We start from the raw sequence: 23391 nt of genomic DNA, 5'->3' as shown, positions 1-23391 counted from the left end.
ATGTAATCAGATTTTCTTAAACAAACAATCATATTTTAAAACTTTAAACAGCATGTGAAAACAACTTTTAGAAACAACTTTTAGAAAGTTTTCATCTAGGGGGTTTTAATTTTAAAGCTATGTGATTTTTAGGTTTAAGCAAATTAGGTTTTTGATGTTTAGGAATCGGTTTTTCAAACATACCAAGTATGCGATCTGATTATTGACATAATCAGATCTGAAACTATAGTTTTAGGTATATGATTCAAGTTTTAGAATTATTAGAATCATATTAGATAGTATAGGTTTATACAATTTTTTTGTTTTAAGCATGACATTCGATTTTCATGTCATGCGATTTTAGGTTTAAATTAGTTCTTAGGTTTAAAACTTATGACCATGTTTTACTAAGTTTTAAACATATACTATATGATTTATAAGGATATAAATCGAATTATGTATTCATAGTTGGTTAGGTTTTGATTTCTATGATCACATACTAAGGTATATGCGATCGGTTCTCTCTTGTATGGTTCGAGTTTAATTACATTAAACTCGACCTCTAAGTAGTTTTAAAGTTTGAGATAGTTTACCTATGAACTCTTTTTGATTTGAATGGAAAAGAGAGTTTGATCGCACGGGCAGCAATTCCTCTCGGCTTAAACTCCTTGTTGATATTAGATTTTAATTCCCTCGGCTCATGAAACAACACGAGGAGCATTAGATAACATGAACGCCAACAAGATAACATGAATCAACTAAGGTATGATAAACTTATCTTGCACAGGAGTTGAGTTCGGCTAGAAAATCCTTGTTGGAATCGGATTTGGTTTCCAAATCAAATCGGCGCGCACTGTATCTGTGCGTGAGGGCGCGTCGGTGGTCAGATCGACAAGCGGTTTGCACTGACGGATTCGTCTCGGCGAGGGCTTCGATTTGATATCTTGATCGTTTTCTGGGTCTTCACGGTTTGAGAGAACGGTCTCTTTGAAGTTAGGAGGCAGATTCCTTTGCGTTTAGGGTTTGATGATTTTTGGCTGAGATGAAAAATATTTCGTGAGGGCTTAGAGTTAGAGACTATCGTGCTGATAACGTGTTATGAAAATAAGGGGAAAGTCTATATTTTTATTAGATAATAAATAACCTTTTATATAGGGAATTACATAAGTATGAAACCCTAATACAATATGAGTTAGGAAATACAAACACATAAGAATATGGGCATTCGAATATAACTTTCACCGGACCTTGGTTTATAACAAATGTATATTAAATATTAATCGTAGTTTTTGTTTGCTCATAATTAATATCAGAAATATTATATGGAAAAAAGACTAAGCAACAAAAACAAGGAAAAGGATAAAAGAAGCGTTACTTAATAATGATCACTGAAAATACGTGAGAAGGAAAATAGGGAGATTGGTTGCATAGCATATTGCTCATGACCTCATCTTCATCTCCCAAAATGGGCAATTCTGGTCCATCTAGTTCTGTTTGAACTGTCCTTCTGAAGCTTAGCAAACAATCAAACTATAATCTTAATTAAGCTTATAGTAATTCTTTGATGAGCAACGTAGGAAACGAGTGAAAAGCAATATTAATAACAACGAAACAAGGAGTCAATCACGCTACCACCATTGGTTATGTGTTTCTTCTTTATGTGTTCATTCTTTTACGTTATTGTCATTCAAAAAAAAATCTCAATAAATTTGTTGCTTTTCACAATGACTGAGAAGCATTTGATGTGTTACAGACTGGTTTAGAATATTACATGTTTTGTAATTTTTAATCAATACTTAACTTTTTAAAAAGTAGAGAGCAACACGTGACAAGAAAGGATAACTAGAATCATAGAATAAGAAAAAAGTAAAGCTGAATTATAGTGTATTAATTGAGAAGGGACATAGTGCACTCAACGATATTAAATGGTCAAAAAACGAAAAACACAAAACATATAGGGACTTCTCAGAGAAAATGTAACATCGCAAATCACACCACATCAGGCACCAAAAGTAAACCTCTTTCCGTATTCCACCCTTTTTAAAATTTTCTTTTACTTTGTTTCACATTTCATTTATATTCTATAAATAAAAATGCCATTACCATGATCTTTTTTTTTTAAATAGAAATTATATCTATCTTTCCCAAAAGGGCATCCGGAGAATACAACAGAATCCGGTTAACCGGAAAAAACGTAAGCTCTAGATTACATGCTTCTGGCCTTAAACAAACATAAAAAAAGTTACAGTAACAAAATTATAGTAAAAATATGGAAGAAAATAAGAACAAGACAGACGCAAACTGAAGAGAAGCTTCTAATATTGAACTCTCTCAAGCACTCTTTTCGATATGGGCTTTAACTGCTGGGTTGTCAGAAGCTTCTTAGGTTTGACTTTCTTTTTTGGGACTCAGATCTCTGACACGGTCACTCCAACGTTCAAATTTTTACTCCTTTGAAACGTATCTGCTGGATTTTTAACCACCTCCTCGATTATTCATTGGGTAAAACACTCATGGGAGACTGTTCTCACCGGAACACCACCGGGCCAAGCTCGGAACACCACCGGGCCAAGCTCGGAACACCACCGGGCCAAGCTCGGACCACCGCTCCTCCCACCAACCAGAGGCCTCGGTGTTCCTCAACAGAATCTACACATAGGTTAATAGACCGGCAGCACAGAGTCGACTGGTAACTCCTCTGTAGCCTCAACCTCAACTCTATTCTTCCTCAAGGGACCTCTCACATATCAGACACATAACCGTTCCAACATCTACAAAGACACGCTACTGCTTCCGCTCTAGACACATTTCTCTCAAGATAAACTCAAAGCTCTACCAGTGAGTTTACCCACATAATCTTCTTTTATACTTTGCAATGGCTCCACGACACTTTACCGCTGCTGAGAAAGGAAAAGGCATAGCGTCTCAAGCTGATGACGCCCTCTGCAAGCAGGTGCGAGCTCCAACGTTTGATACCTCAGCTCTCATCAGAGACAATGCCCTAACCCTCATTGGGAGAGTTACAAAACCCTAGAGAACAACCTATAAGCTCTCTCATCTCGTCGCTACCAAGGAAATAAAAACTTAAGGGCCATGTTGCTGGATCTGATCTGGGCCAACTCTGCTTTCAATTTCGCTTTGATTTAGAAGAAGATCTGGTACAGGTGCTCCATGACAGACCCTTTCACTACAATCACTGGATGCTGATTCTTCAACGCTAGGAGTCTGTAATCTCTCTCCTCTTCCCGTCACAAATTCCCTTCTGGATAAAACTCCACAGCCTTCCGCTGCACTTCTGGCATGAGAAGATGATTTACAACATTTGACAAAATCTGGGGACCTTTGATGACTACAAAATCACTAAGACATCAGCCAGAATATGTGTCTCCATAGATGGCCTTAAACCCCTAATCAAATCTGCTCTTGTAGAGTTTGATACAGGAGAGGAGCTCCCCATCACACTAGACTACAAAGACCTTGGCTACCACTGCTCCTCTTTTAATAGCCTCTCACATCTAGCTCGAACATGCCCCACTACGAGAAGAAAACTCAGCCCCTCCCCACCCTCTCAGTCTCTCCCATCAAGGAGCCAGAATCAAGATCTCTCCTGGACGTCGAGGGCCCCACACCTCTCTGATGACGAGCCATTCAACCGAAGAATTGATAGGCATGGAAGGCCTTTTGGTGACAGAATCCCACTCCCAGAGGCTAGAGGTCGTCCACTTCAGAACAAAATCACTCCCTCCTTCTATAGACCGGTGCCGCCGAGGCAAGAAAATAGGAGACATAGACTCCACCGCAGCAGATCTCCGGTAAGGCAGTGGAGAGAGAAGACGCGAAGCCATGATGAACCTTTAGATGCCAGAGCAAGGACATCAAAAACACCCCCACGCGCAGACCCCTTGGAGGATACTGAAACTTCTAGACCTTCTGGAGTTGACAGACTACCCGCCTCCACCAAGGATCCCTCTGAGAGAGGATGTGATGGAGGACCTCCGCAAGGTTACCTTCCAGTACACAAATGTCGCAGACCCTATCGAAGCAACTGCAAGACTCCAAAGGGTTATTCGCAGTGAAGAGGAAGGATTGATGGAAGAAATAGCTTCCAGGATCATTGCTGCAGCAACAAATAACCTGAGGCAACACGAGGATAGACTTAGAGCACTCCCAGAGGAAGATACCATAGAGCAATCAACACCCACAGCTAGGGTTGAGAGGGCCTAAATCCCACCCCTAGATCAACGAGGAACACGAGAGAGAGAACTGGTACCTCACATAGAACGCAAGCAAGCCCTCGTATCTTCACTGTTACCAATCTGAGGAAGCGCAATATAGCTCAAACAGCTTCCAGACACTGCTTCCCTCACGCAGCTCCAATACACTCCTCACAAGGAAGATCCCACATCCCTGCCCCTACAGAGGATGCACCAGTAACTGCAGCCTCCTCTGTTAACCCGGTGGTGAGATCGTCGGATTTTCACACCCATCTTCCCCCTCTTCCCCCTCTTCCTTAGTCATCTTGAGCTGGAACTGTTGTGGTTTAGGAAACCCCAGAACAGTCCAGAGGCTCAAGGAACTCAATAAGAAATATTTTCCCGATGTAATCTTTTTATCTGAAACAAAAAATCCAGATGAATTTGTCTCTAAAGAACTTTAAGAACTAAATCTAGAGGAACAATACCTCTTTGCGCCAATCACACCAGCCTCAGGAGGATTGGCCCTGTTATGAAAGAAAGATGTCAACTTAACCATCCTTTCAGCCAACCAAAACTTCATTGATACACTCATCTCTTTTAAAGGAAAAAAGTTTCACGGTACCTTCGTTTATGGTGAACTAGAGATTTCGAAGCGCTTGGTAGTCTGGACAGCTATAAGTGAGCTGGCTACAAACACTGACACCTCTGAGAAGTCGGGGGGGGGGGTGGAGAGACCGGAAAGCTCCTTTAGTAACTTTTGCTCCTTCCTATCTGCCTGCGACCTCTTCGATCTCAAACACACCGGGAATTTTCTCTCATGGAGAGGCAAAAGGAACTCCCACCTTGTCCACTGTCGTCTAGATAGGGCAATGGCAAACGGCACGTGGTTAGACATGTTCCCAAATGGATGATCCCATTATCTTCAGTTTGAAGCCTCATATCATAGACCGCTCATCTCCACTTTCGACTCCAAAAAGAAGAGAACATCAAGGATCTTCAGATACGATCGACGCCTACGAGAAAACGAGGAGATCATCAAACTTGTTAAGAATGTCTGGAATGAAAACCAGAACTCACCGGTGACTACAAGGATTAGCAGATGTCGACATGCCATCTCTGCTTGGAGCAAGAATTTCCACATCAATAGCCGGAAACTCATAGTGGAAACAAAGGAAGCTCTGGATGCTGCTCTCTCTGCCAGTCTTGCAGATGATGAAATGATTGCTCAACTAAATCTGAAGTTGCTTAAAGCTTATAAATCAGAAGAGGAATTCTGGAGTCTACTAAAGGCAGAAGAGCCAGAAATAGGATCTCTGTGATTGAAAATGCAGAAGGCTTACCAGTATTTGAAGATGATCAGATTGCAGAAACTATTGGAGCATATTTCTCTAACATCTTCACATCGTCAGGAAATTCTGCAATAGAGTTAGTAAATAAAGCTATCACACCTTGCATCACTCAAGCCACAAATGAGGAGCTAACTAAAATGCCCTCACCTGCTGAGATCAGAGATGCACTCTTTGCTATTCATCCCGATAAAGCTCCAGGCCCCGATGGATTCTCTGCTAGCTTCTTCCAATCCAATTGGGAGGTAGTTGGCCCTGCAATAACAAAGGAGATTCAATATTTCTTCGTTGAAGGGACTCTTCCACATTCAATCAGTTCAACTCACATCAGGCTAATTCCAAAAATAAAAAGTTCTAAGGCGGTGTCTGACTATAGACCTATTGCTCTATGCAATGTTTACTATAAAGTCATCTCAAAGTTGATTTCCATCAGACTAAAACCTATCCTACAAGAAGTGATATCTGAAAATCAGTCTGCTTTTGTACCTGGACGCATCATATCCGACAACGTCTTGATCACGCATGAGGTCCTGCAGTACCTGAAAACATCTGGAGCTGTTAAACATTGTTCAATGGCCGTTAAAACTGATATCAGTAAAGCATATGAGAGACTGGAATGGTCCTTTATCAGTGCGTTCTTTACAAGAATGAGGTTCAGTAATACCTTCGTAGAGTGGATCATGGAATGCGTAACAACGGTCTATTACTCGTTCCTCCTCAACGATGAAGCCGTGGGGCGTGTGATCCCCCAGCGCGGGATTAGACAGGGAGATCCAATGTCACCATACATTTTCATCGTCTGTGGTGAGGTGCTCTCAAGACTCTGCATCAAAGCACAAGAAGATGGATCACTACCGGGAATAAGAGTTTTAAGAAATAGCCCATAGATAATTCACCTGCTATTTGCTGATGATACTATGTTTTTCACTAAGACTGACAGCCACGCCTGCTCTAGTCTTATAGACATACTACGTAGCTATGAAGCAGCGTCAGGTCAGCAAATTAACACACTGAAATCCTCCATCTCCTTCTCGAGTAAAACCCCTGTAGAAATACGCAACAGAGTTAAAGAACTTCTAGGCATAGAGAAGGAGGGTGGAGTGGGCAAGTATCTAGGCTTACCTAAACATTTCGGTAGGAAGAAAAAGGACCTCTTCTCATCGATAGTTGATAGGATGAAGCAATGTGCCATGAGCTGATCTACACAGTTCCTCTCCATTGCAGGCCAGGCAGTGATGATCCAATCAGTCCTCTCGCCGATCCCGTCCTTCTCTATGACTTGCTTTGAGCTCCATGTTAGTCTTTGTAAACGGATTCAATCAGTGTTAACCAGATTTTGGTGGGACACTAAAGACGGAGTGAGGAAAATCTGTTGGGTCTCGTGGGAGAAGTTGACACAACCAAAAGACCTAGGAGGGTTAGGATTTTGAGATATACAAGCATTTAATCATACTTTGCTAGCAAAAATAGGATGGAGGTTGCTCACCAAACCAGACTGCCTCTTAGCAAAGGTTCTTCTAGGGAATTACTGCCATAAGACCTCCTTCCTAAAGACGCAACCGACCTCATTGATCTCGCATGGCTGGAGAGGGATCCTGCGTGGCAGAGACCTTCTTCTGAACCACCTTGGCAAGGCAATAGGAAACTGTTAATCAACGTCTGTTTGAACTGACTCTTGGATCCAAACAGAGACAAACCTCAAACCAATTGGCCCCGTCTTCCTCCTAGACAGAGACCTCATGGTCTCAGATTTATTGACACGAGAAACAAGAGAGTGAAATACAGACCTTGTGGTAAAGCTCATGCCTGAGTTAAAGGAACACATCTTGAAGCTGCGACCCAGCGTCCTTGGAAAGCAAGATGCATACATCTGGCCCCTGCAACAATCAGGAAACTACAGCGTTAAGTCGGGTTATTACTTTACCTTCCTCTCATTCAACCAATCGACAAAAATAGTATTGGGAGTCAACAATGAAGGTAAATGGAAAAAACTTATCTGGTCTCAACATCTCCCCCGAAGCTGAAGTTCTTCCTCTGGAAGATAGGATCCAACGCGCTACCGTCTGGTGAGAATTTGCCCAAAATAGGGATGCTTCAAAACACCACTTGCAGCCATTGTGGTGAATCAGAGAGTATGGATCACATCCTCTTTCACTGCCAATACACAAGTGAGGTCTGGAGCTATGGACCGTGGAATCAACCCATTGACACAACAGCTACTACATTGTTCTTCGAAAAGCTTGAGAACTCCTGGAACCTAGCTCCCCTCCCACCTTATGGATTCACTGGCAACGCCTTGCCGTGGATATGCTGGGCAATCTGGACCTTCAGAAATCAACGGATCTTTGAGAATAGAACTCAAACGCCAAAGGAAACAACTCTAAAAGCTATCCAGGCCCTCAAAGAATGGGAGATCGCGCAACCCCCGCGTCTTAAAAGCCCAAAATCAGCGACGATTCACCAGCACCAAGATCCGCCGGCTCTCGATCCCTCTGAAATCTTCTGCAATATCGATGCCTCCTGGAACCACACCTCGAAAGAAGCAAGGCTAGCTTTGATCTTCACAAACGGATCAGCAACAGAAGTATCTCGCAGGTCGATTAAGCAAACGGCAGTTTCATCGCCATGCATGGGCGAAGCTCTGGCAATCAGAGAAGCTCTACTCCAAGCAGCCACCAATCACTACTCCAACATCTATATTCGAACAGACTCTCAAGTACTTTCACAAGCAATCAACTCTCGGCGAAAGACGACGGATCTCTACGGGGTTCTTTCAGATATCGACGAGTTCGCCTTCTCCTCTTCCTTTCCCTTTATGCATTGTCGTTTTACTTACATTTCTAGAGCCAAAAACGGGCCGGCTGATGGGCTTGCCAAGGCCTGTCTTGTAGTCCAGCCCGTTTTAAACCCAAACTAAAATTCTGTTTAATTTTTTAATGAAATTTCATGTTGTTCAAAAAAAAATAAGAACGAGACAAAAGGAAAGGTAGTAGAGCAAATCAGTCTGGTACCCCCACTGCCACTTGTATAGTACCGTGTTACTAGTGGTGGTAGGCATTAGTACACTACACACGTCTATTCTTATTTTGTTTTATTTTTATTTCTCGAAACAAAAGATATATTGTTCATAATATTGAGCTATCTTACGAAGACAATCATTTAAAAAATGCATAGAATCACATATACTAGAGTATTTTTTAATGGTAGCTACTAGCTATTCTATCAAGATCCATTAGAAAATTTCTAACTCCGCTCTATTTTTCAACTCTAAGATAGAGTTTAGAATAAAAAAATTTCAATGCTATTTTATTTTTCACTATAAGAACATCTCCAAAAGACACTTTGTAACTTCAAATATTAAGTTTTTTGTTCTCCAAAAAGGAACTTCGAAAATTCAAATTTGAAGTTTTGAAGAATGAAACTCTATATTTGAAGTTTCATATTTTTATTTGCATTTTGGTCCCTAAAACTACACATAACATTTATGATTCATATAAATATTTTCTTGTATATTGTTTTAATCCTTATAAAAATTATATCTCATAAATATTTTAAGTTTTGTTTACAAAATCTAAGTTTTACACATAAAATTAAATAAAACTTTAAAATAAGATTTAAAATATTTAAAACTAGATTTAGACAACAAAAATATACAAAAGAAATTTAACAAAAAGCTTTTAAAAAATTACAAGAGGACATAATTATTACACAAATTTAAATATTACAACACCACTAATAGTCATGTAAGTTTGATCCGGAACCTTCAAAATTTCCAAATATTGACCAATTTTTGTTTGTGTAACTGAAGATGGTTGTTGTTGTTGATGATGTCTTTTCGTACAATTCTTTCTTGTTCATATTGAATATATTCACGAGTATAAATATCATCGATAAAAGTTAGTCTTTTAGCAATATTTTATGTTTTTTGTTTTATTTTCTTGTTCTGATCTAATGTATTTACAAGTATTAATATTACCTGATTTCAACAATTTTTCATCTTTAATTTACAAATTAATAAAAATGAGGAGAGTCATTTTTACTTCGAAATGCACTAGTATATCTTATATGCATTACGAAAATCACTTTATGAATAATATGATATTTTGCTTGAAGTTTAATACTAATTAAGTTATTTTGCTTAAAATTTTATATTTTAATATAATATTTTATTAATTAATATTTTTGTAATATGTTTATATATGTGCTAGTTATTTACAAAAGTTTTATGAATTTAAATTAGTTATGAGAAATATAAAGATCATATTATAAAATAAAAATAATTTTGAAGTTGAGTTTGAAGTTTTGCTTTTGGAGAATAACACTTTTAAACTTCAAATATAGAGTTTTAGAAACTTCAAAATATAGTTACTTTTTGGAGATGCTCTAATAGAGTGAAAAATAGGTTAATCCAAATATAGAGTAACTTGTTTTTTTTGTTCATCACTTTATTTTCTACTCTAAAATAGAGTACCATTGAAACAAACTCAAACTCTATTATAGAGTTACTATATTTTAGAGTTAAAAAATGGAGTAAACCATTAGAGATAGTGTTAATATCATTAACACATATGAATTTTTCCATTAAAGTTTTTAAAATATTACAAAATAAAGATATTAATAAACTGTTATTCTGAATTTTTAAAATAATAACTATTTATATCAGAGTGTAGCATATAATAAAATTTGATCTGAGTTTGAAATATCCAAAATTAAGTATACATATCTTTAAATTTACACTTACATATTTAAGAGATTCAAAAAATAAGGTTAAGAATCTTCCATTTCCTTTGGTACTCTTAGGTAAGAGTAAAATCTAAATAATCCCAACCTATTGGTGATTGATATAGAGTTGAAACCCTATATAGGTACAAAATATCAAAATCCAAATCTTTAACAAATTTTAGATTTCTTTCGTAGTAAGTTGTTTAAAGAATGTCAAACTGAGAGTATACTTCGTTCTCATGTACTCATATTAATCGTGTATGAGCTCTCTTTGTGTCTGGTTGTGTGTGCGATCCGATATTCATAATTGTTAAGTGTAGTTTAAGTACTCATATGATTCGAATCCAACAAAAGAACATAACCTTACTAATGACCAATTCTATTTAAAACTAAGCGAAATCTCAACATAATTTATCAATTTACAATGGTATGATCTTTTTTGTTTTGAGTTTTTAGAAAACAAAACAAAAGAATAATATTTTCAGTAACGTACCCAATTAAGAATAATGCTCTATTTGATATTTTTAAATTTCAAACAGGGAACAAAAGAAAACTGATTCTCCATGCTTATGATTCTATTCCCATCAAAAAGTTGATAAAAATGCAATTTGTTAAAAAAAAAAAAAAGACTAAACCTTTCTTATGTTCTCATCCCATCTCTGATCTCCTCCCCTAATTTGCCACCCTTATTTATGTGTGGAACAAGTTTTCACAAAATTGGCATTAAAACAAAAAAAGAAGAGAAACTGAACAAAAGTAAAATCACACACCAATACGGGTCCGTATCAGCTTTCCAACCTCATTCTCCCCTCCCCACACTAACCACTATACAACCTTCTCTCTCTCTACAAATCCAGAAAAGAAAGCTCTCTGGTTTTAAACCTGTTTCTGTGTTTTGATTATCTCTCCTTAAAATTCACACATAATTCAGTGCGAGCCAGAGACAAAGAAAGTTTTTAAAACAAAACCAAAGAAAAAGAAAAGCATTCTTCTTTCTTCTTTCTTCTTTGTTGCTTTTGCTTTTCTCTCTTTTGTGGGCACAAAAAACATCAAACAAAGTTTCTGTTCTTCAGTTTTGTCTTTCCTTCTCCTTGTGGTAAACCTTTCATGGCGGTTATGAAGAAAGATCCATACTTTCTCGTCTCTTTCGTCTCCTTCTTGTTACTCTGTTTCTCAACTTGTTCCCTCTCTTCTCAGCCCAGAAACCCTGAAGGTAGCACCAAAAAAAAAGATTGCTTTTTTTATTTATTTATTTTCTTTGGGTGTCTGAAAGCTTCAAAATTTATGTTTTCTTTTTTTTATGTTGACAGTGGAAGCTCTGATAAACATAAAGAACGAATTACACGACCCTCATGGTGTTTTGAACAACTGGGATGAGTTCTCTGTTGATCCTTGTAGCTGGACCATGATCACTTGTTCTTCCGACAACCTCGTTACTATCCTGTAAGTGTTTTTTTTACTCTCTCTCTCTTTTGGTTTCTTGTAACAACTCCGACAGACATTAATCTTCTTCTTCTTCTATCTCCAATGGCAGAGGAGTTCCAAGCCAGTCTCTTTCTGGTACTTTATCAGCCTCCATCTCAAACCTCACTAACCTCCATCAAGTGTAAGACTACAACACCCTTTCTCTCTTCTTCACAACCATACAAAATAAAGTTTGGAACTTTTCCTTGTTTGTTTGTTTCTTCAACCTCGATTCGAGTTTTATGCTGATGGGTTTTTGTTTTTTTTTTAAAAGGTTGTTACAGAACAATAACATCTCCGGCAACATCCCACCGGAACTCTCTTCTTTACCAAAGTTACAGACTTTGGATCTTTCCAATAACCGGTTTTCAGGCGAAATCCCCGGTTCGGTTAACCAGCTCACTAGTCTCCTATATCTGTAAGTCTTTCTCTCTGTGTTCTTTTAATAATCAAGAGCTTGTCCTCTCTTAGTTAACCTCGTACGTGCTGTTTTGTTTTGGTGTAATGATTTCATTTTTAGGAGGTTGAACAACAACTCATTATCTGGGCCCTTTCCTGCTTCTCTCTCTCAAATCCCTCACCTCTCTTTCTTGTGCGTATATATACAGTCTTTTTTTTTTAATTTGGTTTAATTTTTAACCTTTCTTTGACTCCTGTTCTTGATGTTTTGTTTCAGAGACTTGTCTTACAACAATCTGAGAGGTCCTGTTCCTAAATTTCCTGTAAAGACAATCAAGTAAAGAGTGCTTTTTCATTTTGTTATAATCATTTCAACACACTTGTTGTTTCTTGACTTATTTAAACTGATTTTATTGTAGTATTGCTGGGAATCCATTGATTTGTAGAAGCAGCCCACCTGAGATTTGTTCAGGATCAATCAATCCAAGCCCTTTCTCTGTCTCTTTAAGCTCCTCCTCTGGTAAAAATCTTGGTCTCTCTTCTCCTTTGGTTTTATTACATTTTTTTCATGAGTCTTTAACCATTTGTGATATTGTAGGACGCAAGACCAACGTATTAGCAGTTGCGCTTGGTGTAAGCCTCGCCTTTGCTGTTACTGTGATCCTCTCCCTCGCCTTCATTTGGTACAGAAAGAAACAAAGACGGCTTATGATCCTCCGCATAAGTGGTTAGTTAGTGAACTCAGACCCTTGTGTTTTTTTCTTTTTCTTTTGCTGCTCAAATTCAAACCTTTTGTGTGTTGTTGTTTGTGCAGACAAGCAAGAGGAAGGGCTACTAGGATTAGGGAATCTAAAAAGCTTCAGTTTCAAAGAACTCCATGTAGCTACGGATGGTTTTAGCTCCAAACACATACTCGGTGCAGGCGGGTTTGGTAACGTCTACAGAGGAAAGCTCGGGGACGGAACCATGGTTGCGGTGAAGCGTTTGAAAGATGTGAATGGAGCCTCAGGGAACTCTCAGTTCCGCACCGAGCTTGAGATGATCAGCTTAGCTGTTCACAGGAACTTGCTTCGGTTAATCGGTTACTGCGTCAGTTCTAGCGAAAGGCTTCTTGTCTATCCTTACATGTCCAATGGCAGCGTCGCCTCTAGGCTTAAAGGTAACACTCATAGAACTCATTTAAGTAACAGGAGACTGAATCACTTTTTAACTGATGATTGTTTACTGTTACAGCTAAGCCTGCGTTGGATTGGAACACAAGGAAGAAGATAGCCATAGGAGCTGCGAGAGGTTTGTTCTATCTACACGAGCAGTGTGATCCCAAGATCATTCACCGTGATGTCAAGGCGGCGAATGTGCTTCTAGACGAGTTTTTTGAAGCTGTCGTTGGAGATTTTGGGCTTGCCAAGCTGCTCAACCACGAGGACTCGCACGTCACAACCGCGGTTAGAGGCACGGTCGGTCACATTGCGCCTGAATATCTCTCCACTGGTCAGTCATCTGAGAAAACAGATGTCTTTGGGTTCGGTATACTCTTGCTAGAGCTCATCACAGGCATGAGAGCTCTCGAGTTTGGCAAAACCGTTAGCCAGAAAGGAGCTATGCTTGAATGGGTGAAGAAGCTGCACAAAGAGATGAAAGTAGAGGAGCTTGTGGACCGAGAACTTGGGACAACGTACGATAGAATAGAAGTTGGAGAGATGCTGCAAGTGGCTTTGCTCTGCACTCAGTTCCTTCCAGCGCATAGGCCGAAGATGTCTGAAGTGGTTCAGATGCTTGAAGGAGATGGATTGGCTGAGAGATGGGCTGCTTCACATAACCATTCACATTTCTACCATGCCAACATGTCTTACAGAAGTATTACCTCTACTGATGCTAATGGAGACAACCAAACCAAACATCTGTTTGGATCTTCAGGGTTTGATGATGAAGATGACAATCATGCCTTGGATTCTTTTGCCATGGAACTATCTGGTCCTAGGTAGAGAAAGAACGAAACAAAGATATCCCCTATGAGTTCAAATTTTTTTGGAGATGATATAGACATGTAAATTGTAATGAAAATTTGAGATTATGGGGTCTAATGTTTACTATTTTGGATGTAGATATTATTTATTTTGGAAGGTGTTTTTCTTTGTTTTTTTTTTTGTTTTTGGTGTTTGTCTCTCTCAAACTCATTAAGACTTATTTTGAGAATGTTTGTTATGGTCACATATGTTTTTGAAGCTTGATGTGGTCCAGTGAAAGCAATGTTTGGTCAAACTGCGCCCTTCATGTGGTATCTGCAACAGCTTAATGATATTCTGACTTGTACTTCTGTTTGTTTTTGTTTTATTAGTTTTTTCAGTTTCACTCACCTAACAAATTTCTGTAATGCATGATGAGAGGTACCAAGTCAAAATGTTAGGCAGTAAGTAATGATTGTTATATTTCAGATGAATAGTAGTAGATAGAAATTACAATTTAAATTACATAAAGTTCTTACTACAAATTCCTACAATTAAAAAAAGGCCTAGTTGGATCAGCCTGGTTGATAAAAGTTTTACTGTATAGGAGGAATAGCATCAAGATACATGTAAGATCCTACAACTTGCATCACAAGCGACATACATGCATCATGTGTTCCAAGGCTTGGATCAGGGTCTAACATGAACATTATAGGGTCTTGATCTCATATAACATGTCATGTAATCTTAGTCTCTTCTGCTGATTAGGTTTCCTGAAAAGGAATGGTTCCTCTACCGTGACCTCCACCTATAGTCCCAAAATTTGGAGTAACTAACACATGCATATATTAAAATCTCCCACTACAAAGATGTGAAGTACATACATGACAGATTATATGAGATCGACACCCTATAATAATATATATAACCTCAACAAACCTTTGCTATTTTTAGTCTTATTAAAAGAACTTTACTCTAGACCTGTCAATGAAATAATTGTTTATAGCTTCACCAAGACTTCCAATCTTATGTAGGAACAAGAGTTCGTCATCATGGTGCAAGGCTTGTCAATGTTCTTCAGCCACTTATATGTTATATACATTCCGGTCATGTAGTGCTGCAGTGTTGTCGTTTCAGAACATAAAATTTGAGATTGAAATCGATGAATCGCGTAGCCCGAGTTTTCTAAATGAGGCCTAAGATATGGTCTCACAACGCATGACCAAGCAAATAACAACTTAGTTCATGGTAAGATCAAAGTCTCAAACTCAGGACGAGGCTACCACCGTTTTGTTTAAAAAATCCAAATTTTGGGACTACATGTAGAGGTCGATGAGCCATTCTTTTTCAAGAAACCTAGGCAGCCGAAAACTAGAGTAGAGCAAATGTATGATGAATATTTGGGAAACAATAGAAAAGAGTCAAAAGACTAGTAATGTTCCATATTAGTTATATATATTTTTTTGTAACACATGCATATATATTAAAAACTCGCATTACAAAAGATGTGAAGTACATGACAGGTTATATGAAATCAAGAACCTATAATAATATATAACCTCAACAAACTTTTGCTATTAGTAGTCTCATGATCTTTTGTTGTTCTTCTTGAATACTATTTCTTCTAATGGTGTCATCAAATCGATATGGTTTGATATTTTATATTCTTCTTCCAACCACATTCTTGATGCCACGACCATATCTTAATCTTCTATAGTATTACAAAATGGTATATCCGACTCTTCTTGTTATGAGTTCTCAAGTCCATGAGTGTCTGCTCTGTCTGAACAACAATGGAATGTTTTTTGCATACATCATTCTTACTCTTCATCATTCTCTCCTACTCCATAGTCACAGAATCCGCCAACAAACCTAACCGAATGGCTTTGAAGCTGATACACCGTGACACAATGGCCCGTAAGACTCGAGTTCCAGCCACTCTAGAAGATCATATGGAACATCTGACAAGTCTCTCATCAGCTCGGTTCATGCATCTACAGAACACGATTGATAAAGAGCTAAGCAACAGTGACTTCCAAGTCGACATGCACCAAGCAATCACAACGTCGATGTTCTTCGTGAACTTCTCGGTAGGACAGCCTCCGGTACAGCAGTTCGCAATCATGGACACAGGAAGCTCACTGTTATGGATCAAATGTCTTCCATGCAAACAATCCTCCTCGTCAACACGTCCTATCTTCAATCCAGCACTGTCTTCATCGTACGTAGAGTATTCATGCAACGATGAGTTTTGTAGGTATGCACCAGCCGGACATTGCGGCTCCTCGCACGAGTGTCTTTACGAGCAAGTGTACATAAACGGCGCTGGCTCAAAAGGCGTGTTCGCTAAAGAACAGTTAACGTTCACAACGCCTAGCGGAAACAGAGTTTTGACTAAACCAGTTGCGTTTGGGTGTGGCCATGAGAATGGTGAACAGTTAGGGAGTGAGTTAACCGGTATTTTGGGTTTAGGAGCTAAACCGGCTTCCGTTGCGGTCCAGCTCGGGTCTAAATTCTCTTACTGCATCGGCGATCTAGCGAACAAAAACTACGGTTTCAACCAGCTGGTTCTTGGAGAGGACGCTGATGTTCTCGGCGATCCAACGCCCATCGAGACAGAGACTGGCATCTACTACATGAGTCTAGAAGGGATCAGTGTCGGGGAGAAACAACTGAATATAGAACCAATGGTGTTCAAAAGAAGAGGGGCGAGAACAGGAGTGATACTCGACTCGGGCACACTCTTCACTTGGCTCGCAGAAGCAGCTTACAGAGAACTCTATAACGAAGTCAAATCTATTCTTGATACGCCGCTGGAGAGGTTCTGGTTTAGGGACTTGTTGTGCTACCATGGGAAAGTAAGCGAAGAGCTGATAGGTTTCCCCGTGGTGACGTTTCGGTTTGCGGGTGGAGCAGAGCTGGCTATGGAAGCTGCGAGTATGTTTTATCCGTTGTCGGAAACTGATGTGTATCTTAACGTGTTTTGTATGTCGGTGAAACCGACAACGGAACATGGAAGGCAGTATAAAGATTTCACAGCTATTGGGTTAATGGCTCAGCAATACTATAATATTGCTTATGACCTCAAGGAGAAGAACGTTTATCTACAGAGAATCGACTGCGTTCTACTTGATGACTATTCCCCATCATGATAACATCTAAATGTTACCTTTTGTTGAGTGCAACAAGCTGCATCATATCTTTGGCAGACACGTTAAATAGATTTTTACAGAACTACCCATTTCTTTTGTATTTTAAGCTGACCCATATCTTTAAAAAAAAAGCTGACCCATATCTCTTCTTATTTATAAAATTGTCAGATGCGTTTAAATACTACCTAAACTACCCCATTTGTTTTTGTCATTCCAAAATAGCCCGTATCTTTTGCAATCACATAACTGCAATTAATCGTTTCCCTGTTTAAAAAATTACCCTATATGTTCTGACATGCTCCAGATCTTTTGGTTATTAATGTTTCCAAAATTTTCTACCCATACCTTTTTGTATTTCCAAAATCACCCTAATCCTTAATATTTGCAAACCAGCGTTAGAGCATCATTATTGGTGGATCTTAACCATGGTTCTTAAGTTTAAGAATAATTAAAATAAATAAAAAAGCCCAATTAAATTAAGAGGCGGGCCTTAATCAAGAACAAGAAGATCTACTTCTTGTGGGACGCGTGTTCTAACGCCATTGGTTTGGTGATTTTGGGAGCAAAAGAAAACTTCAACGCGACGACTCGCAGAGCTTCTCTCTTCCCCGAAGAGTTTTGGAGGTTCCCTCGACGAAGAATCTCGTCGGCGATTCTCGTCCATGCCTGAGAATCATTGGCTCGCACCTCATGGAGAATCGGTGGCTCTCCCCTCTTCGAGAATCGGTGGCTATCTTCGACGAATCTCGGTGACTCTCTTCGACGAATCTCGGTGGCTCTCGTCTAAGAATCCCGGTGGCTATCCTCGACGGAGTCAATCGGTGGCTCTCCCGTCGTTGCGAATCGGCGGTTGTTGCAGAGTTTAATTGAAAGGTAAACTCACTTTCTTTTTTGAAGTTCTCATTTTTGCATGTCTTTGATTTTGATCCATCGTGTTCTTCTTGATTGTTTTCTCCATTTATTTCCAACACGAAACTGAAAAAGAGATGTTGATCGACAGTTAAACTCTTTTGTCTGACTCAATTTCAAAATTTCCTCGCCATGATCATCATGTCTATAACTTCATGTTTGTAACGGTTTAGTAGATTCTTGTTAGCTGAACATGTGTGATTATCTAGATTCTTTGAGAATGGAAAACAATTTAGATCAAAATAATATATAAATCCTTCCATTCTTTGATTCGTTTTTGTGTTTCTGTCTTAAGGTGGCTGCATAACGAGACATGACCAACGTGAAGAATCAAAGCACAACCATTGCCAAATAGGTAAAATCCGCATTTCTCTTTGATCTGTTTCGGTTGAGTTAAGTCATTTGATTGTTGTTAGGCTCGGTTAAGTGTGTAATAAATGTTTAGGTAAGTGGTAGATTATGGTTGTGTTAGTAATAAATAGAAGTTATGGTTAGATGGTGTAGAGTGATAAATGAGTCGATGGTTGTTAGATATATGTCAAGTCCCTCTTCTCTTTATTAATGTTACTCTTGTTCACCATCTCTTCCATCTAAACACAATCTTTCCTCTTGTTCTTCTCTTCCATCATAACATTTTCGTTCTTCTTCTTCTTCTTCTTCTTCTTCTTCTTCTCTTTGTTTCCTCCTTTTGAAACGTTTTGATATGGATTATAATCCATATCAGAATGGGTCTAATTTTGTTGATCTTCTAACCAGTCAACAAGAAAGTGTCTTCGGTCATTCACAAGATCCCTTCACGGCCACTCAACGTAGTGAAGAGACTTTTGTATAGCGTAGAGAACGCCGCACATGGACGCCTAGAGATGACATTGTCCTCATAAGCGCATGGCTCAACACAAGTAAAGACCCGGTGGTTGGAAATGAGCAGTGTTCAGGTGATTTATGGAAGCGAGTTGGAGCCTACTTCGCGGCAAGCCTGAAGGTTGCAGGCTGCGAACGGAGAGAGCCTGGCCACTGCAAGCAACGTTGGCAGAAGATAAACGAAGGGGTCTCCAAGTTTTGTGGAGCTTACGAGGCTGCAAAGAGAGAGAAAACAAGTGGACAAAATGACAATGACGTTCTGAAGAAAGCACATGAGATCTTCTACACGAACCATAAGAAGAAGTTCAGCCTCGAGCATGCGTTTATGGAGCTGCGTCACGACCAGAAATGGTGTGATCTTTCAAGCTCTAAAACCGAAGGAAGCTCAAGGAAGAGGAAGTATGAGGACGGTGCACAATCTTCAACCTCTCACTCTACTGAAGCTAACACGTCTGAAGCTGATGAAGCAAGCAATCAACCACCGGGTGTGAAGGCGGCTAAGGCGCGGGGTAAGAAGACGACGTCTGATGAGATACCTCTGTCTAAGTTTCAGACTATGTGGTCCATTAAACAACAGGATCTTGTTGTCAAAGAAAGGCTATCCAAGATGTTTCTGCTTGATAGTCTTATTGGAAAAGAAGGACCACTAACTGACTCTAAGGAAGCTCTGAAGAAGAAGCTGATCACTGACTTGTTGTCTGTTTGAACCATTGTCCTTTGTGTGTTGCTTTCTAGTTAAGTCCTTTGTATTGTCTCTAGTTATGTGATGCAAAACCATATTCTTGCTCTTTAGTTATGTGAACTAAAACCTTGTTCTTGCTTGCTTGTTCTTGTTCTAGTTATGAAATGGTAGTTATGTAATGTAAAACCTTGTTCTTGTTTAATATTAAACTTTGTTCTTGCTCGTTTAATATTAAACCTTGTTCTTGCTCGTTTAATATTTTTGTGTTTGCGTTTAATGCAGGGGAGGAGTGAACCGAAGTCTTCTGTGTCAGTGAAGTGGAGACAATACATGTGTGTCTCACGGACTGAAGCCATCTCTTTGGTGTCAGATGGTTCAGAGACAATACCCGTGTGTCTCTTCTTGTCTCAGCAAACTCACGAGAGTTTGTATTGTATTGAAGCAAACAAGTATTGTCACGAGATTTGGGGTCACGAGATTTGGAATGTATTGTCACGAGACAAGTTTGTATAATTTGATGTATCACGAGTTTGTATTGTGATTATTTGGGGTCACGAGTTTGTTTATTTTAGTGTCACGGGAGTTTGTAAAATACATTTAAAAGCTTGTATATTTAAGATTGTATGAACCAAATTCATTTTTACAAAAGCCATTCTCCTTCTCCTTCTCGTTCTTGTTTGATCAAAGTCAACCTCCTTCTCTCTTATTGCTTGTCTTTCTTGTTTACCAAAGTCCTTCATCTATTTTCTACTCCAATCTTGTCTACCAAAGTCATCCAATCTCCTCCTTCTACTCCTTCTATTTTCTAAAACAGATATGGCATCTTCATCTAATAATAACACTTTTGAGGGGTCAATGGATGAAATGTTTGATCAAACTTTCGACCAAGCATTCGAGCAAACTTTCGAACATTTGTTTAATCATTATGCTGATGAGGAAGATGAAAGGAAAACAAGGAAAAAAAGAGTTTTTATTGAAATAAATCGTGAAGAAGGTCATCTCCGTTTGTGGAATGATTATTTCAGTGATACTCCTACATATCCTGAAAATATATTCCGACGCCGATTTCGAATGAACAAACCATAGTTCATGCATATTGTTGATCGCCTCTCCAATGAAGTTCAGTTCTTTCGACAAAAGAAAGACGGTATCGAAAGGCTTGGTCTCTCTACACTTACAAAAGTGTACAGCAGCTATTCGTGTGTTGGCATATGGTTCAGCGGTTGATACGGTCGACGAATACCTCCGGCTCGGTGAAACTACTACTCGGTTAAGCGTGGAACATTTTGTAGACGGAATAATCAACTTGTTCGGAGATGAGTATCTTAGAAAACCAACACCAGATGATATTCAACGTCTACTTCATATTGGAGAGCTTCGTGGATTTTCCGGGATGATAGGAAGCATCGATTGTATGCATTGGGAGTGGAAGAATTGTCCCACCGCTTGGAAAAGACAATATTCTCGTGGCTCGGGAAAACCCACAATCGTTTTAGAGGCGGTTGCTTCGTATGATCTCTGGATATGGCATGCGTTTTTTGGACCTCCAGGTACTTTAAATGATATCAATGTCCTTGAACGCTCACATGTTTTTGATGATATAATAAATGGTCAAGCTCCGCAAGTTAATTTTTCGGTCGAGGGAAGAGAATATCATTTAGCTTACTATCTCACCGATGGTATTTATCCGAAATGGGCAACTTTTATCCAATCTATTCCAATTCCACAAGGACCGAAAGCCACTTTATTTGCTCAACGTCAAGAAGCTGTCCGAAAAGATGTCGAGCGTGCTTTCGGAGTCTTGCAAGCTCGATTTGCCATTGTCAAAAATCCAGCACTCTTTTGGGATAAAATCAAGATTGTGAAGATTATGAGAGCATGTATCATACTCCATAATATGATAGTAGAAAACGAACGAGATGAATACACTCAATTTGATGTGTCAGATTTCCAACAAGGAGAAGGCTACGGAGGTTCTCATGTCGATCTCAACTATTCTACAGATATCCCTACAAATATCGCCAATATGATGGGTGTCCGAACGAGAATTCGTGATAGACAAGTGCATCAAGAACTCAAAAATGATTTGGTTGAAAATATATGGCGTAAGTTCGGACGTGATCAAGATTTCGATGCATCTTTTAAATTTTTTTTTTTTTTGTAATCTTTTATTTTAAAACCTATGTTTAAAATATTATCTTTCAATATGTTATATTTAATTAAAAAAATTAAAGATTAATTTTTTTTAAGAACCCTTGTTTAAGAAACAACCAGAAGAAACAACCATTGGAGCAATTAAAACAACATGTTTCTTAAGAAAAGTTCTCGAGTGTACTTTATCACTATATTATTGCCTAAGAACCCAATTAATGGTACCAGCAATAATGATGCTCTTACATTTTAATCAAAGCAGCCAGCAAATTATGAATATTTACATAACTGTACTGCATCTTTTGGCAATTTCAAAACTGCCAAATTTTATGCAGAGTGAAAAAGGCACATACGACATGCGACATCCTTAGCATATACAAAACATTTCAAATCATGGTGTATTTAAATGAATGCCCAAGAAATTCTGCCATAACCTAAGTAACTCATTCCTCATGAGATATTGTAGAACTACTCATGATGTTTAAGTATTTTATAAAACAGCTACACATGTTTAGGCATTTATCCAAAAAAGAACAAAACAATTATGTATTTTCCAAAGTTCACAGGTCACTTGTTTGCGATAGAAGAAGCAATGAATCTAGGATAAATAAACACATAAAATATATGAAATCCCGTCAATCCATCACATTCTTTGGGTTCTTGGCAATATTTTAGTACAAGAAAGAGTAATCATGAAGACTTCTTACTGATCAGTTCAAAATAACTGTCAATCTACCACCAAGTGTTCTCAAACAGAGAATAACAAAAGAACTAGTGCTTAGAACAAAGAGATGATTACTGGATGCATATACCAAAAGCTAAGAAGATCTGCCCACTGGTTCAAGAGCTTCCACGGTGACAATGCTGTTTCCTCTAATCACCTACCAGTAAACCAAAAGTAATACAAGGTTAAACATCGTTCTAAAGCAGCAATATGACCCAAGAGGCAGTGATACTCGTATTAAAAGACTTACCACCATTCCAATGTCGGTTTTGTCATCACCGTTCACCTCAACAGTGTTGTCAACAACAAGATTCATGAACTGATCAAACCCACGGAGAGTTCCAACAACCATTCTGTTAGCATTAAGCTTGACTGCAATTAAAATACCAATTGATCAGTTTCAAGTACCAGGACACTTGGTGTAATAAACGAGGATGAAGATAGTGAACTTACTTTGGAGTTTCTTGTCCATGTACCTGCATCACGACGACGAATACCAGACCAAAGAATCAGAAACGGCAAGAATATAGAAACATAATCGAAACAAAGTCAATTCGGAAAGAGAAAAATGAGAAGGAAGGGATTACTTCTTGAGATCCGGAGGCTGACCTGACCGACTCATAGCTGCAGAATCCGAATTTGAGCTTGGGGTTTAGGTTTTCGTGCTCGACTAGAAGAAGAAGAAGAAGAAGTTTGCAGTGCGGCACAGAGACTTAAGAGAAACCCTTAAGATTTGAGTTTTGGAAAGTTAAAGACTCACTCCATAAGCCCAATAAAGAATTAAGGCCCCATAACTTTTAAAGTTTTCATTTATGCAGTATTTATGAATGGTGTTCGATCACAGTTGGGTTGGTTCAGTT

The 23391-nt window shown here is 38.8% G+C and overlaps 5 protein-coding genes across 5 annotated transcripts; 4 read left to right on the top strand and 1 right to left on the bottom strand.

Moving 5' to 3' along the window:
• Window positions 1–7502: 7502 nt before the first annotated feature.
• On the top strand, window positions 7503–8438 carry LOC125586157. Its single transcript, XM_048755977.1, has one exon. The coding sequence runs from the start codon at window positions 7503–7505 to the stop codon at window positions 8436–8438; it is 936 nt and encodes a 311-aa protein (XP_048611934.1).
• A 2518-nt stretch (window positions 8439–10956) lies between these two features.
• LOC106446543 (probable LRR receptor-like serine/threonine-protein kinase At2g23950) lies at window positions 10957–14421 on the top strand. Its single transcript, XM_048756378.1, has 10 exons — window positions 10957–11456; window positions 11554–11686; window positions 11778–11849; window positions 11982–12125; window positions 12228–12299; window positions 12384–12443; window positions 12526–12626; window positions 12705–12833; window positions 12921–13265; window positions 13340–14421. Exons 1-10 carry the CDS (start codon window positions 11351–11353, stop codon window positions 14089–14091), a joined length of 1914 nt encoding a protein of 637 aa, XP_048612335.1. The 5' UTR covers window positions 10957–11350; the 3' UTR covers window positions 14092–14421.
• A 1211-nt stretch (window positions 14422–15632) lies between these two features.
• On the top strand, window positions 15633–17368 carry LOC111213559 (probable aspartic protease At2g35615). Its single transcript, XM_022715344.2, has one exon. The coding sequence runs from the start codon at window positions 15846–15848 to the stop codon at window positions 17202–17204; it is 1359 nt and encodes a 452-aa protein (XP_022571065.2). The 5' UTR covers window positions 15633–15845; the 3' UTR covers window positions 17205–17368.
• Window positions 17369–17866: 498 nt separating this feature from the next.
• On the top strand, window positions 17867–19680 carry LOC125586156 (glutathione S-transferase T3-like). The gene is made up of 2 exons (XM_048755976.1): window positions 17867–18064; window positions 18946–19680. The coding sequence occupies exons 1-2, from the start codon at window positions 17867–17869 to the stop codon at window positions 19678–19680; spliced, it is 933 nt and encodes a 310-aa protein (XP_048611933.1).
• A 2726-nt stretch (window positions 19681–22406) lies between these two features.
• Window positions 22407–23351, bottom strand: LOC106446620 (probable small nuclear ribonucleoprotein G). Its single transcript, XM_013888394.3, has 4 exons — window positions 23119–23351; window positions 22985–23007; window positions 22782–22903; window positions 22407–22688 (listed from the first exon to the last, which is right to left on the bottom strand). Exons 1-4 carry the CDS (start codon window positions 23151–23153, stop codon window positions 22626–22628), a joined length of 243 nt encoding a protein of 80 aa, XP_013743848.1. The 5' UTR covers window positions 23154–23351; the 3' UTR covers window positions 22407–22625.
• Window positions 23352–23391: the final 40 nt, after the last annotated feature.

The sequence above is a fragment of the Brassica napus genome, chromosome C4, assembly GCF_020379485.1.
Source record: "Brassica napus cultivar Da-Ae chromosome C4, Da-Ae, whole genome shotgun sequence".
Classification (NCBI taxonomy): Eukaryota; Viridiplantae; Streptophyta; class Magnoliopsida; order Brassicales; family Brassicaceae; genus Brassica; species Brassica napus.
The sequence above is the reverse complement of the archived record's forward strand: the minus strand, read 5'-3'. Positions and strand labels throughout refer to the sequence as shown.